Source organism: Hydractinia symbiolongicarpus, chromosome 1, assembly GCF_029227915.1.
Source record: "Hydractinia symbiolongicarpus strain clone_291-10 chromosome 1, HSymV2.1, whole genome shotgun sequence".
Classification (NCBI taxonomy): domain Eukaryota; kingdom Metazoa; phylum Cnidaria; class Hydrozoa; order Anthoathecata; family Hydractiniidae; genus Hydractinia; species Hydractinia symbiolongicarpus.
Genome location: NC_079875.1, coordinates 19,898,143 through 19,913,463, shown reverse-complemented (window position 1 = coordinate 19,913,463; position 15,321 = coordinate 19,898,143). Strand labels below are relative to the sequence as shown.

Genomic DNA, 15,321 nt, shown 5'->3' with positions numbered 1-15,321 from the left:
AAAAATCGATAAAATGTCTCTTTTTATGAATTCGCTCAGAGGGTACTTCTCTTAATAGACGATACCAGCTATTGGGCGATGTGCACTCTCAGCGGCTATCTTAGTCACTGTGCCGTCCAGTCTGCTTCAAGTTTAGCTAAGTGGGATTAATGTTTTGAACTATGCCTACGTCTTATTTAGCTCCCACATGAAGTCACTTCACACCTTGTCTGCATACTGTTGCATTTCTAGTTGATCAATTTTTTGTTTGTTTTTATCGCTTTTACTGTTTTTACTGCTTTTTTCCATTTTTATTCTCAGACAGGACGGACATTGATAGCAGTTTTTTTGTATTTATGTATATATTTGCAAATTACTGAAGTCCTCATCCTGTATAAATATTTTCAAATAAATAAATGAATACCATTCTCCCCATGGTGAGTTGGATTTTATGAACGTCCTGTTCGTTCCGTAAAAACATCTCTTAACAAAATACTAAGAAAATCGTTTCTAACGTTTGAAGAGTTACAAACTGTTTTATGTGAAGTCGAGAGTGTAATCAATTCAAGACCACTCTGTTATGCGAGTGATGAAGACGTTGGAGCTATGATCACCGCTAATCATCTTATCTTTGGGAGATAATTGAACCATGCTACAACTAATAATCAACCGATTACTGTATTAGATGCGACCGAATGCACTCGAAGAGTCCTTCGTTTAAGAACAGTCTTAGAACATTTTTGGAAACGCTTTAGTATAACTTATTTGAACGAACTGAGGCAACGACACCTTTACGAAAGGAAGAAGACAGCAGACGCAGAGTTGTTGAGGCTGAATGATATTGTACTCATCAAGGACGACACACCCACACCACGCTCGCCATGGAAAATCGAAAAGATAGAAAAATTAATTGTTGGAAAGGACGGTCGAACTCGAGGTGCAAAATTGAAAGTGGGTTCGACATCAGGCCGGTCAACTTATGTGCATCGACCTTCTTCAAAAGTTAATACCGTTCGAAGTGATAGAAGAAGAGGTGAAGGCAACTGAGGCGGAAGATAATCAACTTTATCCTATGGTCATAGACGAACAGAGTTCAGGTAGTTCAGGTGGTGCGTGCGATGAACACCGCGTATAAAGTAGAGTACGCCGGCGGGCTGCGATAGAGGGCAGAACTTTCGTCGTTTTAAGGACAAGTATAGTAATTGATTTTTGTCAATTACGGGGGAAGGATGAAGAAAATAGCTTTTCTGTATAATAGCTTTTCTGTATAGTTTCTTTTATTATGTTAGACAATACGTTGTGTTTTGATTGGTTTATTTTACGGCGCATGCGTTAATGTAAAAACGTTGTAAACTTTGAAACAGCGTGGTTAGACCCGCGAAGAATTTAATAAAAACAGACAGAGTTATTTCTCTCTTTTTTCTGGGTTTTAAAGTGATTCTAGGTAGCTAGGCAGAAATTTAAGTTCATATTAACATTTTGGCGGAACTTTAGAATTCTCATTTTCTGTAAGTGCATATATGTGTGCCTGCATTGCAGCTCTTATATGATCTTCAATATTTTGCTGTATGAATCCCAAAGTTGCTTCCTCATTATCATTTTTTTTTTAAATGCCATCAGAAAGTGAGGACATTAATCTCTTCACAGTTTAAGTTGGCTTATTAAGATTTCGGATTACATCCGAGATCTTATTAAAACGAGCGGTCTTTTTCTTCTCCACCTTCTCCTTCTTCTTCTCTGACCAATTTCTTAACCTATTGCCGTAACGTCGCGACTTTTAAAGTCCGACCTGTGTGCGTATCTTGATATTCGTGAAATTGGGAAAGAATAAAGACTGCGTTACAAATTTGATCACAAATATTGTTATAGACTGTTATTTTAATATTTGATTAGCTATTCTAGATACTCCTTCAAATTTTTATTTCCAGTTATGTTTTTAACAAGGCGGATTTTGTGCAATTAAACCAAGCTCTAGGTTAAAGTACGAGTCGTTCCTTTCCAGGGATAGACTTCCAGGACGCCATAGCTTGTTCACCAAGCTGCGAATCAAAGGTTTTTAACTGACTAAATTTCAGTTCTATCATTGTTTAAGATATTCTCTTCATTGTGTCTAAACACAAGTTAAGATGAAAATATCACCACGTTTTCTACCCATGTGAAAATCTGAAACAAACGAATTTTCAGCTACAAACGTAGATTTCAAGACAACTCCTTCTGAAGCCAGCTAGGTGTAGGTAGCCTTATTTATTCTTATTCTTTCAAAGTTTGGTATATTATTATTTATGTTTACGTAGGAGTTGTGGCTCTCTAGCTAGCTCTGGCTGAAGAGTAAAACTAGGCAAATGCAGTTTGGCTACCTACAACAAAACTAATCAATATTTGTTATGCTAAATGCAGTTAGCAGGTAGCTACACCTTTTATTGCTGTCATGATTTTTCAGCTGGACAGGGTAACGACAGGCTATTTCACGTGTTTTTAATCAAACCTAAGTTGCAATAAAGTTTTTTTGGAAAAGTATTACGCCGATACACATGTGCAAAACCGTTTACCTGGTACTAAGTGCTTATTCCGTTGTTAGCGACAGATTGTTTCCTTTTTCTTTGTTTAAATTAAAGCTGTTATAAGTTTTTTTGAAAAGGGTATTTTGCCTTAACGCTTAGTCCAATGTTAACGACGGGCTATATCCTCTGTTTCTGTTTAACTGAAGTTGCGATAAAGTTTTTTTCGAAAAAGGGTATTATATCTATATGGATTGTTTGCCTGTACTAAGTCAGACCGAATTAACATTTTTTTTTGAACTTTTAATGGGAACATTTTTCAAAAAATAAAAAATTGGCCGACTGTCTTTGCTATGACAGTGTAGCAACGAGTTATAAACTGTGTTTTATTTCAGCTAAATTTGTGAAAAGGTTTTTTCTGAAAAAATATATTACACCGGAAACACCATAATGTCGTCCGCCCATTTTTTAAAAAATATATTACACCGGAAACACCATAATGAGAGAACCGTCAGACACTAACTATGGTGATAGCCCTCACCATTATTTCCAGATTCTTGTCTCTTTGTTGGATTTTGTGGGTAGTGAGACTATCATACAAAAACGAGACAAAAAGCCCTGGGAACGAGAAGGAGGTAGTTCTGTTAACGTAGTTTTGAGATCCTGAATACTCGCCTACAGCGCTGTTCGAGATTTCAAGGTACAACTGCAAACGAGTGGGATATTCCCGAGTTTGAGCGTTAGCGCCGCCTAACTTAAGACTGGGATATCTCCAAGTAATAAATTGATATGTTAAGACGTCTTCGTTTCTTTCTTACAAATGTTAAGCTTACCGCAGTATTGTTAAAAGTACTAATTTTCACAGATTACTTTTTGTACATTTGGGGAGACCTTAATTCTGATATAATTTTAAAACTTTAAAGATTTACGATGATTTGCGTTACGGTGGTGTATTGTTGAGAAAACATATTTCATTGGGTGACCAACAAAAGGGGTGACCAACAAAAAAAGGGTGCTAATGCAGTTATTCTGTAGGGCTACATCCGGCGTCCGACGCCGGGTCCCAGCTAGTATTTTTGAAAAAGATATAAAACAAATAAATACACTATAAATGTTTAAAATAATAATATAAAAATAATTTAAAAACAGGTCGAAATAAATTAAAAATTAAAAACCTCAATAAATTGAAGCAATTTGTTTGGTTGACGCCTGATCGTTGCGACCAGAGGAAATATTTTTACGAGCGTCTGATTCTGAAGTCTTATTGGCTTGCGTTTTTTTTTACCACTTTGGGCTACTTAAACTCATGACCCTTGCATTGCCCGCTAGCAACGCGTTGGTTTGTTCTCGCCTGTATTTTACGCACTACATGAAACATTTTCAAACAGTTTAAGATAATACCATGGGATAATACTTATTTTATTTGAAATAACGGAACAACATTGTAGAAGTGCTGTACAAAACAGGCTACTGGCGAACTGGAACAAAAATCCGAAATCATTTAGCCTGAACGGGCTTTTTATTTTATTTTTCATTCAAGAAGCCCACAATTTCTTGTACACAAATTAGGTACATTTACAAAAACTAAAGTTCTTTGTTTAAAACCTTAAAAATTCATAACTGTTATCAAAGGCGTTGAACAAGTTTCTGAGTCTGCATGGGATTCAATTTGTCGATTCAATTATTTGAATCAATTTTACCAACGGCAAAGTATTGTGTGCTACCTTAAGAGAAAAAAAAATTGGGGGGAAAAATTTTTCGAGGAACTTTTTTTAGGGATTTTGGACCAAAATTAAGTTCCACAAACTTCTGTATTTTGTTGTTATCATTTTGCTTAAAAAAATATTAAAAATGCTAAACCGACCGTAAAGTTTGATTCAGCATTCTCATCATAAGAGCATTCAATCACAAAAATATATAAGCAAAAATAAACTTCTTGCAAACAAATTTTGTGTTTGCTGGCATAATTGGCTAGTATAATTTTTGGTTGAACATTTTTGACCTATTTTCAAGGTTGGAATTACTTTGCGTCTATAAAGGGCTAACTTCTGGAACTTGGCAAGTCTGATGATAATGGAACTATTTTTTTGGCTCAATTTTATCAAACCAGTTGTAACACCATATACTAAATCTCAAGTTAATATTTAAATTTTTACTGAAGTTATGCGACTTTTAACTGAAATGAATGCTACTCAGGTGGTTTGAACTTATTCTGTGGATTTTCATGTTCACTGGTATTAAAAGAAATAATATATCATTATGTTATACAGTTCAATATCTACATACATTCCACTACACGCTTAACAAAACATGCAAAAAATATTAAAAACAAAAAATGCAGTTTAATTGCAGTTTAATTTTGGGGGGATTTTGTGAGACCTAATTTAGTACGAGCATTTGATATTCTCTGAACAGTTGTATTTGTGACAGGTGGTATTACTTGTAGAATATTATATCATATCCATATGCCAGGTTTAACGCTAATCAAAGTGCAGTTCAGTTTGTCTGACATAGGGTGTTTTTTTTCACCAAAAATCCTATTACCTTTTTTTTATTATATGGATGAAATTTATAATTTTATACTGTTTTCTCAAAATGCCTATTATATATAAATTTTGTATGCCATATGCAAAAATATCTTTTATTAGCTTGGTCTAAAAATACTCCATAATAAGTTTCAAACCAATAGCTTTATTTATTTACCAAAGATATTCCACTTTTAATTTTTTTGAATTAGGCCGAATAAATGGGCATTCGATGATAAAATGCCCTTTTTATTGTAACCAAAACATATAAATTAATAAAACATGCTTGCTAACCACAACCTTTTATAAATAAGTTAAAACATGTACATTTTGTAAAAAAAATTATTTTGTGTATAAAGGAAATGAGGTCAAACAAAATAGGTGTAGCACAATTGACAAGTGTAATAGGCGACACTTGGTCTCTCAGCTGGTAATTTTATGTAATGTTTTCTCAGATGATAATTTGCTAGTGTAATTTAATAATTGAATTATTTCCATGTAAGTAATAACACTTGTCTTTTCTTGTGCCCAGCCGGTACAATGACTTCCATTCCTTAGTAATGCTTTTTATTAACTTAAAAAAAAACATGCTACAGCTTTTCCGCCATTTTAATACGAACAGCTTTCAGGTGTTCTTACTAGACTCAACGCCTTCCCAAAATGTTTTTTGTGACGCAATAATTATGCGACACATCCGCATCAATCAGGTTTCATATCAGACCAGAACGAGGTTGTGGCAAATCCGTTGTTATATCCCAAACTGATTTTACTTTTTGCATGGACATCATCTAATAGCAGTCGTTTACCCATTAAAAATCTCATAAGAATTCGCTACTCTCAGCTTTACACAGTTTCACAAACAGATACACGTCGAGCATTTTGATACAGATTTAAAATACACACAATTTAAACAATTCACTTCTAATCCATTTAATATGTCAATCTTTCGAAGTAAAGACGAATAAGGACAACATTCAGACCGTTGTAATTATTTCAAAGGACAGGCGAACTGCGCTGCGGCACGGCTGCTGAATAAAAGTTTGTGTTGATTTTAAAGACCAGACTGATTGGCTTTTGCTCGCCTGCTCCATAAACTATAACTATAAACCATACATTATTTTGTTTACATTTTTGTGAGTGCTGAATTTTTTATAATAAGTATTTTTACACATTTGTCAAACGGGTGGCTAAATTAAAAAACAATGGAATATATTTTTCTTTTTTGTGATGGTCACGGGGTCAATGTACACAAAGTGATTTAATAGGAAAAAATTGAAGATCAAAATGGCAAAAATGTTGAACAACATGTAAAGAACATATTTTTATTATTTTGTACTACTTAAAGGGGCACTCCAGTGAAAAAAAAATATTTGAAAAAAATGTTATTTTTATAAGACAATACATAAATATGTCAAAATAAACCTTTTACAATCGTTAAAAATCTTTATTTATACCTTAATCGCGTCCGTAAACATCTTCAATTTCAAATAAATTTGCAAGGTCGCGTAAAGTCGAGAGGACTAGGTCCGAATAAATTAGCATACGTCACATCGTGCAAAAAGTCCGTGAGCTCAGCAGCACGCCTTCTAAAAGTTTTGTTTACTTACTGTTTACATTGTTCGTTGATAAGATGTCTTGTAATAATGACGAAGAATATAACTTAGAAAGCTCAGAATCGGATAATTCTCTTCATGAAAAAGACTTTACAAAGCTACAGCCATACGAATTTGAACCTCTTGTGTCTGACGAGGAAGAAGTTAGTAACGGTGTAGAAAATGACGAGGTTTCTTTTACTGATGCAGAGCCACGTACGGGTAATGCAAATTGGTGTGAATGTGGAAATTGTAGAGCAATGGAAACCGATACTGAAAGCGTGTGCTGTGTCGAGTCAAACGAAATTCCTGATGAGTTTTTCCAAGGTAGGTAGGATATATACTGCAAATATAATTTTTTTCTAAGCGAAATTTTCCTTTTTAAACAAATAAAAAATATATTTCATCGCTTTTCTTTTACATTCTTTTCGTCAAAAACTTTATCTTTTGCTTCAATAAAATAATCTTTCATCACTTTTTTTTTACTTCACAAGCCAATTTATTTTTATTTCACGGTTCAACAATCTAATTCCTCCGCATGCGCTTTTTTTTGCACACAAATGCAAAGAAATCTTATGTAATGTTACATTTTCTCCGTGATGGAGAACATTGAAATGCGTGATCGAAAGATCGAATAAGGTTCGTGTGGAAATGATAAGTTAGTAAAACGGGGGTATAAATATTGTATAATTGAAAATCACTCTTATCATAGGTCATAAATGCGTTACAGAAGCTGCTGATTTTCGAGTGGTTGTTTTGACAAAAGCTGTTTTAGAAACTGCGTTATCTGCATTGCATGATTTGAGAGGAGACACTTTAGAATTAAAAAATGAGTAAGTAGCTCAACCTCGTTTCCAAGCCCTTCTTTTGTCCGAGAAAAAGAAGGTAAAAAACTGACAATAATGCCTCCCTTATTTTTCTATATAGATCTTATCGTTACGCTGGTTATAAACAGTTCACTTGGTGGATACACAGTCGATTGGGAAAAGGGGTGAGAAGAGTGATTCCTTCTTGTGTAGTATGGGCAATTCGAAGAAAATATCCGGCAGAAGATGAAAAATATGTTTTATTCAAAGAAAGTTGAATAAAAATAAAAAAATAAAAAAGTCACGTTTTAAATCTTGTCCTGATGGCTTTAATGGCATCGCTTTTGTCGGGTTTTTCAACCTCTGTTATTCTTTCAGCAATTTCTCCTGTTTGTGGTAACTTATCTTTTTCGTTGTCGATTGGTTCCAAAGTAGCCGTCATTAATTCTGCTAAATACGCCTTTTCTTTCTTCTCGGTAATTTTTTTTACGACCCAGGATTGTGTTACTCGTGAAAAGACTTGTTTATAGCGGAGTACTCCTTTTTTGGTAACAGCCTGTTCACAATTAGTCCCCGAGTTAAAATCAAGGACAGCCAGCTGCGTGCGCGCGATCATACCTTCCATGCTGAAATGAATACGTTTCGGGCAATATTTGGTAAGCAAAGAATGGAATACCTCTAGGCTTCCCGTATGGCAAAAGTGCGCCAAATAGTTCATGTCGGCAAGAGTTTTTTTATTTTGCACAATAGTCTCCACTGCTTCATATGCAGGTGAATTCAACTTTAACCATTTGCGTTGCTGGTCTAATGTGGGGTGCGCACATTCATGGAAATATTCATTGCCTTGCCAAGAGTGGATTCCACGAATATGATAAAGAATGCTAAGCCACCTTTCACGTAAAACGTTTTCATTTTTGTCGCATGAAGCGCAGCACCACCATAAATGATTTATAATGGATTTGATCCAAGGTATCAGCTCAAGACATTCTTTGCGCTTCGCAGCAGCAGTCAAGCTTTTTTTCAAGCTTTTTCCAAAGTGCCAAACGTCGAACTGGTGGTTTATCTCAGGATGTTCTTTCTTCATGAATGCGCGGATTTGAACATGGCGATCTGTTGTTAATGCTGAAACTGTCACTTTGTGGTCACGCAGCTTATTTAGTAGCGTTACTAATCCCCACTTCTCCATTCGACTAGAATTCCCTGCAGTTCTAACATGAACAACTTGAAAGTCGATGATTTTATTGATGTCTACGCTCATTAGAGTGTACGTACCATACTTTGCACTGTAACCTGGAGAGTCACTTCGCCCATCACCAATCAAATTCCCTTCTTTCGCAGCGCACTCAGAATAAATGTTATTTCGATATTTTTTATAAAAAGTGTTTAATTTTGGAAAAAGAACGGACCTTTGAATATCATAGAAGGTGGACTTAGAGATAAACTGAAGCCTCAAAATACTCATCATTTCGGCAATGCGGGCGTATGTGTTTCCGGAATACAATATGGCTGCAGAAAGTAATAAGTTCCCTGCTGCTCTTCCATTTACGATAGGTTGAGACTGCCAGCTGAAAACATGTTTATTTGGACAAATACTAGTAACAATGATAAGAGTTCCACGTTTTACCACACGAGTAATGCACGTTTTTTGTAAACACGTGAAACAAACTTGAAATAATGTCAACAGACAAGACCAGAAAACAAGAAATTGTGCGTCGCTTTTGAGCCCTGGGTTATATTCAGCAGTGTCAAAAGACTCTTCTTCGCTGATATTTTCATCATAACTGTCGTCGATGTGAATTTGTAATTGCGGTGAGTATAAAGAATCATCAGAAGGGCACTCATCACCAGAGACGATATCATGATCACTTTCCATATTTGCATTCAGCAAGAATGTCACGTCAGCTTGCGGAGGAAAGGATAGGTCGGTGTTAGTAGACTTACATCGTCCGTGCGGAAGAGTAAATTTCACTTTTAAAACATCCTTCGTTGGTTGTATCTCAGGATGAATTGCCTCTAAGGGATCACATTGTGTTCTAACGGACCTGGTAAAAGTATTGGCACCAACCGATTTCTCTACCGTTTCCACAATTGCACTAACGCCTTGTTCCTTAACCAATGAAATTATTTCTTGTTCAGCGTATACTTCAAGGTCAACATCATCCTCCACACTTAAAGCCTTTGCAACACACTAGAAAAAAAATGATCAGAATAACTTCCAAGAAAAAAGACAGGCACAACTCACATTTTGGCAATAGCATAAATTTTAAAAACACACTTGTTTTTTAGCGAAAGTTTCCAATCTTTTTGATGTCGATTCTCTTGAATTTTCAGGCTTACTAAAAGAAAAAATTGTTGGAACAGCATCCTCGGTCAGCTGTCTCTTTCTTTTGATACCAGTAAGTTCAGCCTAAATAAACAAAGATTAGAAGTAGCGCCGATGAAATGATGCTAATAAAATGGGCACATTTACCCCCTGAAAATATTCGGCAGGTCCTTCCATCAAAAAGCTTCTTTTTTGAAAAACAAAGAATAGAAACTTACGAGCGCTACGAAAGATACATGTCTAACTAGATAACTTTGTATTGGAAATTGGTATAATGTTCTTTTATAATATAAATATGTAGAAAACGTTATTTGGTTGTGTTGTGGATATAAGTACAAATAATGAAATGAAGAAGAAATGAGAAACTTTGATCGCGTTGACTAGCTAAAATGGCATTTTTACGAAGTGGCAATATTTTAATATGGAAGATTATTACCTGGAGATCCCTTTTAAAAGAACTATCTGTGAAGTGCGACGAACAAATATAAAAACTTCGATCGCTTGGTAGATCACCTGTACGACGTATTTTGTTTAGCCATTTTTGTCTGAGTTCTTTCTTTTTCACAGACGGGATTCTGTGAAAACTGACTTCTTTACACTTTTCTGATCGATTGGTACATCCAAACGCAGAGCAACTAACCATTTTTTAAAGATTTAAACGTAATTTACATACAAAAAGCGATTTAAATGTAAGCCAGAGGTCTTAACATGAACGTTCTCTGCGCTCGCTTAAACTTTCTGCACGATGTGATGTCATTGTTTATAATCGGGTCCAGTCCTAAATGAAATCGCGCCTGTCTGTTTTTTTATAAGAAAAAAATTGAATATGCGAAGGCTAGTACAACGATTTTAAATAAGGAAAACAAGTGAAGTAAGTTTTTTTTGATTTCTTATGCTTTTCTGAGTACGTATAAAACAAAAAAGAAAAAAGTGATTTTTACTGGAGTTCCCCTTTAACTTGCCAATAAAATAGCGAGTAAAGATAAAGAAAGTAAAAAACCAAGGAAGAAAGATGAAGCCACCATATTGCACGTTCGATTTGTTATTGAAGGTTTCCGGTCTGTATATTTATTCAAATTTGGTGCCATCTCATGATAACAAACTTTATCGTTCGAAGTTGGTAGTATGTTGCGGAAAAGGGACTCAAAACATGAAAAAAATATTGTTGTTGGTTATGACAGATATTTCTTTAGTTCAATATATCAATATTATAAAATGTTATAAAAAACTGTTACTACTATAGTACGTAAAATATTCTTGGTTATCTCAAGTAAAAGATGTTATTTTTGTATTTACTAAAAAGTACATTTAAAACCTACTTAAAATTTATTTTCTGGCTGCCACAAAATAGTTTCTTGTTCGCCTCTCCCTTCATGTTTTAATGTGTACAACTTTCGGATGTTCTCATTTACATGGGAAAGGGCGCATTTTAAATGAAGCATTCGAGGAAAGACACTTTATTCTGTGCGGAGCGAAGCGGACATTGTTCTTTTAATCAAAATTACGCCAAAAACGGTCCGCTTCGCGCGGAATGAAAAGTAGAACTCAACTAACTTTCCCGCCATACGCAATACCGTCATCCAATCAGAACACGCAAAGGTGTGTCCACGTGATGTAAATAGCTTGAAATAATGTTTGGGCATTTCTCAATAATCAATATCCCTGTTTAATCCCTGTTAATTTTAGTGCTTTTATCTATCTAAAATAAGACGTGTAAGCCGGAGAGTTTATTCTTATAAAAAATGTTCTTAGGAAATTTCCTTATAGCTTAGCGTTTCTTTTCGTCAATTTTATTAATAACTAGATAAATCGGAAGACAATTTTTGGCGATTTTTGTACCCGCAAAGCTTAAATTAGCGAAAGTTTCTGGGGCTTCGCCCCATACCCCACCTGGGGGGCTTACAGCGCCCCCCAGGACCCCCAGCTGCTAAATTCAAGACTAGTCCAAATATTGCTGCGCAGCAGCAATATTTTTACTAAATCTTGAAAAAGTCTGGATCCGCCCCTGGGTGACATCAAAATTTCGATTTTTGGCCACGTTAAATGTCATTTTAGGCCAAAATTGGTTCAAAAATTAAAACTACTTACTTTATTTTCCACAATATTTGGCACAGTTAACAAAAAAAGTATACTGAACATGATGGTGACATCAAAATTTCGATTTTTGGCCACCTAAATGTCATTTTAGGCAAAAATTGGTTCAAAAATTAAAACTACTTTATTTTCGACAACATTTGGCACAGTTAATAAAAAAAAGTATGCTGAACATGATGGTGGCATGTAAGTTGTAATGTCACTTGTGTGTTTTATCTTCAGAGCTTCAAGCACCAAACCTCTTCGAATGTTTGGCACGATAACACAACGAATTAGCAGGTTTTCATCAAATATTTTGGTAGCGAGCGGAAATTCTTAGAGCCCCCAGGGCTTCATGTTTTAATATTTGTAACACGATGTGTGGAACGTATTATTAACACAAGGGTTTTCAATGATTTGTATGAAGACATTTTGTCCATGGTTCTATATCATTATATTCTGGAATTTTTTATTATATTTATGAAGAAAGAAGATTTTGATTTGGTTATCTTTAAATGACCTCCAATCTGCAGAAAACTTTATTTTGGTGCTAAATATGAAGAAAGAAGAATGAACATTCTAATTATTGCTTTAATAACCTTCAATCTATAAAAAACATTATGACTGGTTTGATTACGCCCTTGATGATAAAGATTTTAATGTATTTTATGTTGTCATTTATTCCCCTTTTTTGATCAATTCGATCAATACTTAACGTCTATCGCGTATTTCACAGAGTCGGTTTTATGGTGTTTCAGTGCTTAAAGGGCGTAAAAAGGCGTTAGTTTTCAGGGCTCCGCCCTGGACCCGTTGGGGCCCCCCAAACCCCCAGTTGGTTATTATCGCACCTCCGGTGCGATGTTGACCCTGCGGGTCAATGGTTCGACTAAGGTTAATTTTTTTCTGGCTACGCCCCTGAATATATAATAGTTTTTTATCAAAATATTCAACAGTTACAATGTTTCATAGTTGAAATTGCCCCTGACCAATTTATAGGTACAAAAATCTCCAGCCCTACAAAGTCTACGCCTAATTTTATGGCGAAGCTACAGTCAAAACTACAATAAATTTTTTTAAGAATTAACTAATTATTTTTTAATAAACATATATTTATTCAACCTCGTCCCCAGGGTCTTATGGCCCCTGAATAAAGTTGGGCTGCAATGACTTTAGCAAACAAAATGTTTCTTAAGGCCAGGGGACACTTGTATAATATCAATAATTATATTCTATAATACAGTTATAATTTTTCTACGCCATACTTATAATTTGTTATAATATCGTTATAATTTCATTTAATTTCATAACATCGTTGCCATAACAATGCTAGCAGATATAGATCTATTGTGACACATACAAAAGGCATTTGAAACCAGATCACGAACAGTATTGTGTTGAAATTTACATATTATAGCTATATTATAAGAAATTATAACCATATTTTAAACATATTTTCAGAAATTATATTGATATTTAAGGTAGATCTCAGTGATATTGTACAATTGTATCAGGTCCTTTAGGGATGTGACAGATAATTTAGCTAATTTGCCAGCATAAGAATTAAAAAGAAAATAGCCAGCTTGTCACCGAAATATTTATAAAAATAGACCCAGACATTGACTAACGACATTGAGTTTTGTATCCAAGTGGGGTAGTGAATTTAACAACATCAGTATATATGGCTACACTAGCTATTAATCAAGATGTTACCTTAATTAGCAGGGTATAGCTACGCTAACTATCAGTTCTGTGGAAAGACAAACACCTCACGTATATCATTTAATTATCGAGAGAAATTTTCTTAATTTGCACGTAGAACTAAAAATGGTATCTTTTTCTAACATATTTCTCAAACTAGTCTTCCTAAAGTAAAACTTTGCTGGCCTTTTTATTCACTCCACAAAATAAATCGACCCCCATATTTGTTATATTCTTGTTTACATAAAACTCCCGCGCGGGGCAGAAATAAGTTTTGGCAGGGTAACAACTGTTTATATTAACAACTGTTTATTTATTCTTTTTCGGACATATCAGACTATTCCAGGGCCTTTTCGCCGCTATTACCTACATCAAAAATGCCCTGGGAACGAGGTTGATATTTATTGTTAAACAAATTTTGTATCGAGTATGTTTCGTACTTTCAGCTACAAAAAATGATCTGGTTTCCAATCATCGATGTGTTTTCTTTATAAACCAGTGGCATTTTGAAAGTTCTATTTTCTTGTTATTTAACCTGGTAATAAATGATTTATTAGCCTTATTTTCCGGTGTATACAGAAAAATATTGAAATCAGTTAATAGCAGAAGCGTGGTAAGTCACATAATAAAAATTACGAAGTAAGTTGTTTTTTTCGGTAAGCAGTTTTCATTAGGCCGGCGACACACCCATTTTGTCGAATCCAATTCGTGTATCATTTCAGTTTTACTCCAGTTTTTTTCCTTAAATTTACGCTTACACTTTTCGACTAGAATCTCAACTAGAATATTCGACTAGAATCTCAAAACTGAACCTTTCTCTGCTCATATGTTAACAATGAATTTTACTTCAATGCGTTTTAAAATGATACTGTGCGCGCTCACAAAACGTGTGTTACTGTTTCACAGTGGAAACATAAATAACATGAAAAATCATGTCATCTCATTTTACATTATCTCACAATCGAAATTAAGCTTATAAAAGAATGAAATTTCCCACACAGTCGTAGTTATATAGGTGACTTCAAAAATTTCAGGCTACCTATATCTACACGAAAACCACGACTAATAAGTCATTAACCGAATTACAGACAGTCATTACTACTCTGGAGTAACTGAAAAGATGACTGTAAAAGATACAAATAATGTAAAAAAATACATTGACAGAAGATCTAAGTAAGCTAAAACATTTATAAAAAAGAGTTTTACCTTCTCTTCCATGAACGGATGTTGTTAAGCATGTGCCCACATTTCCAGTTTGGAATTTAAAGACTTTCTTAGTGCGAGTCAAGCCCTCGTCAAATTAACATGTGGAGGAAACTTCATATACTTATGATTAACAATAATAACGTCTGACAATAACAGTGGGAAGTGCAAGTATTATACATATACTAGTTGATAGCCCTTGAACATTTGCCCGTCAACATACTACTTCGTGAAGTCTTACCCTTATTTGCCTGTTTTTTCTTCGTTTCAATTATCTGGGTTTTATGTGACTAGTTAAGCAAATGACATAAAACTGATTGTTGCATAAAAATTAAAAATATATATTCTATCTGAAATACTACCGTTGTAAACTTTAAAAAGTATATCTCTGCTACTACTTTAAGTGATTAAGAAAGAAAATTATAAAAAAAGAAAATGTAAGAATATGTTGCGTCGTTTTTAAACCATTGTTGTGTGAGGACTGAGCAAAAAAATATCATTCCACATATCAGGATTAAAATTACTTGAACGTTTTCATTCATGAAATTTGAAAATTTTAAATTTAAGAGTGACTGTCAAGATTTTTTCTGGCAGTCATAATTGAGGGCATGATTTTTAATTATG

General features: G+C 34.5%; 2 protein-coding genes across 2 annotated transcripts; one reads left to right on the top strand and one right to left on the bottom strand.

The window, feature by feature from the left end:
• The first annotated feature begins 6,632 nt into the window (after positions 1–6,632).
• On the top strand, positions 6,633–7,678 carry LOC130645472 (P2X purinoceptor 7-like). Its single transcript, XM_057451477.1, has 3 exons — positions 6,633–6,921; positions 7,307–7,427; positions 7,522–7,678. Exons 1-3 carry the CDS (start codon positions 6,633–6,635, stop codon positions 7,676–7,678), a joined length of 567 nt encoding a protein of 188 aa, XP_057307460.1.
• LOC130645464 (uncharacterized) lies at positions 7,648–10,680 on the bottom strand. The gene is made up of 2 exons (XM_057451465.1): positions 9,676–10,680; positions 7,648–9,588 (listed from the first exon to the last, which is right to left on the bottom strand). Exon 2 carries the CDS (start codon positions 9,271–9,273, stop codon positions 7,702–7,704), a length of 1,572 nt encoding a protein of 523 aa, XP_057307448.1. The 5' UTR covers positions 9,274–9,588; positions 9,676–10,680; the 3' UTR covers positions 7,648–7,701.
• Between the last annotated feature and the right edge of the window lie 4,641 nt (positions 10,681–15,321).

Excerpts from the sequence above, each read along its gene's own strand:
- LOC130645472 (XM_057451477.1), top strand. The coding sequence starts at position 6,633 with ATGTCTTGTAATAATGACGAAGAATATAACTTAGAAAGCTCAGAATCG. Across the intron at positions 6,922-7,306 it reads TCCTGATGAGTTTTTCCAAG|GTCATAAATGCGTTACAGAA; the intron begins GTAGGTAGGATA and ends CTCTTATCATAG. Across the intron at positions 7,428-7,521 it reads ACTTTAGAATTAAAAAATGA|ATCTTATCGTTACGCTGGTT; the intron begins GTAAGTAGCTCA and ends TTTTCTATATAG.
- LOC130645464 (XM_057451465.1), bottom strand. The coding sequence starts at position 9,273 with ATGGAAAGTGATCATGATATCGTCTCTGGTGATGAGTGCCCTTCTGAT.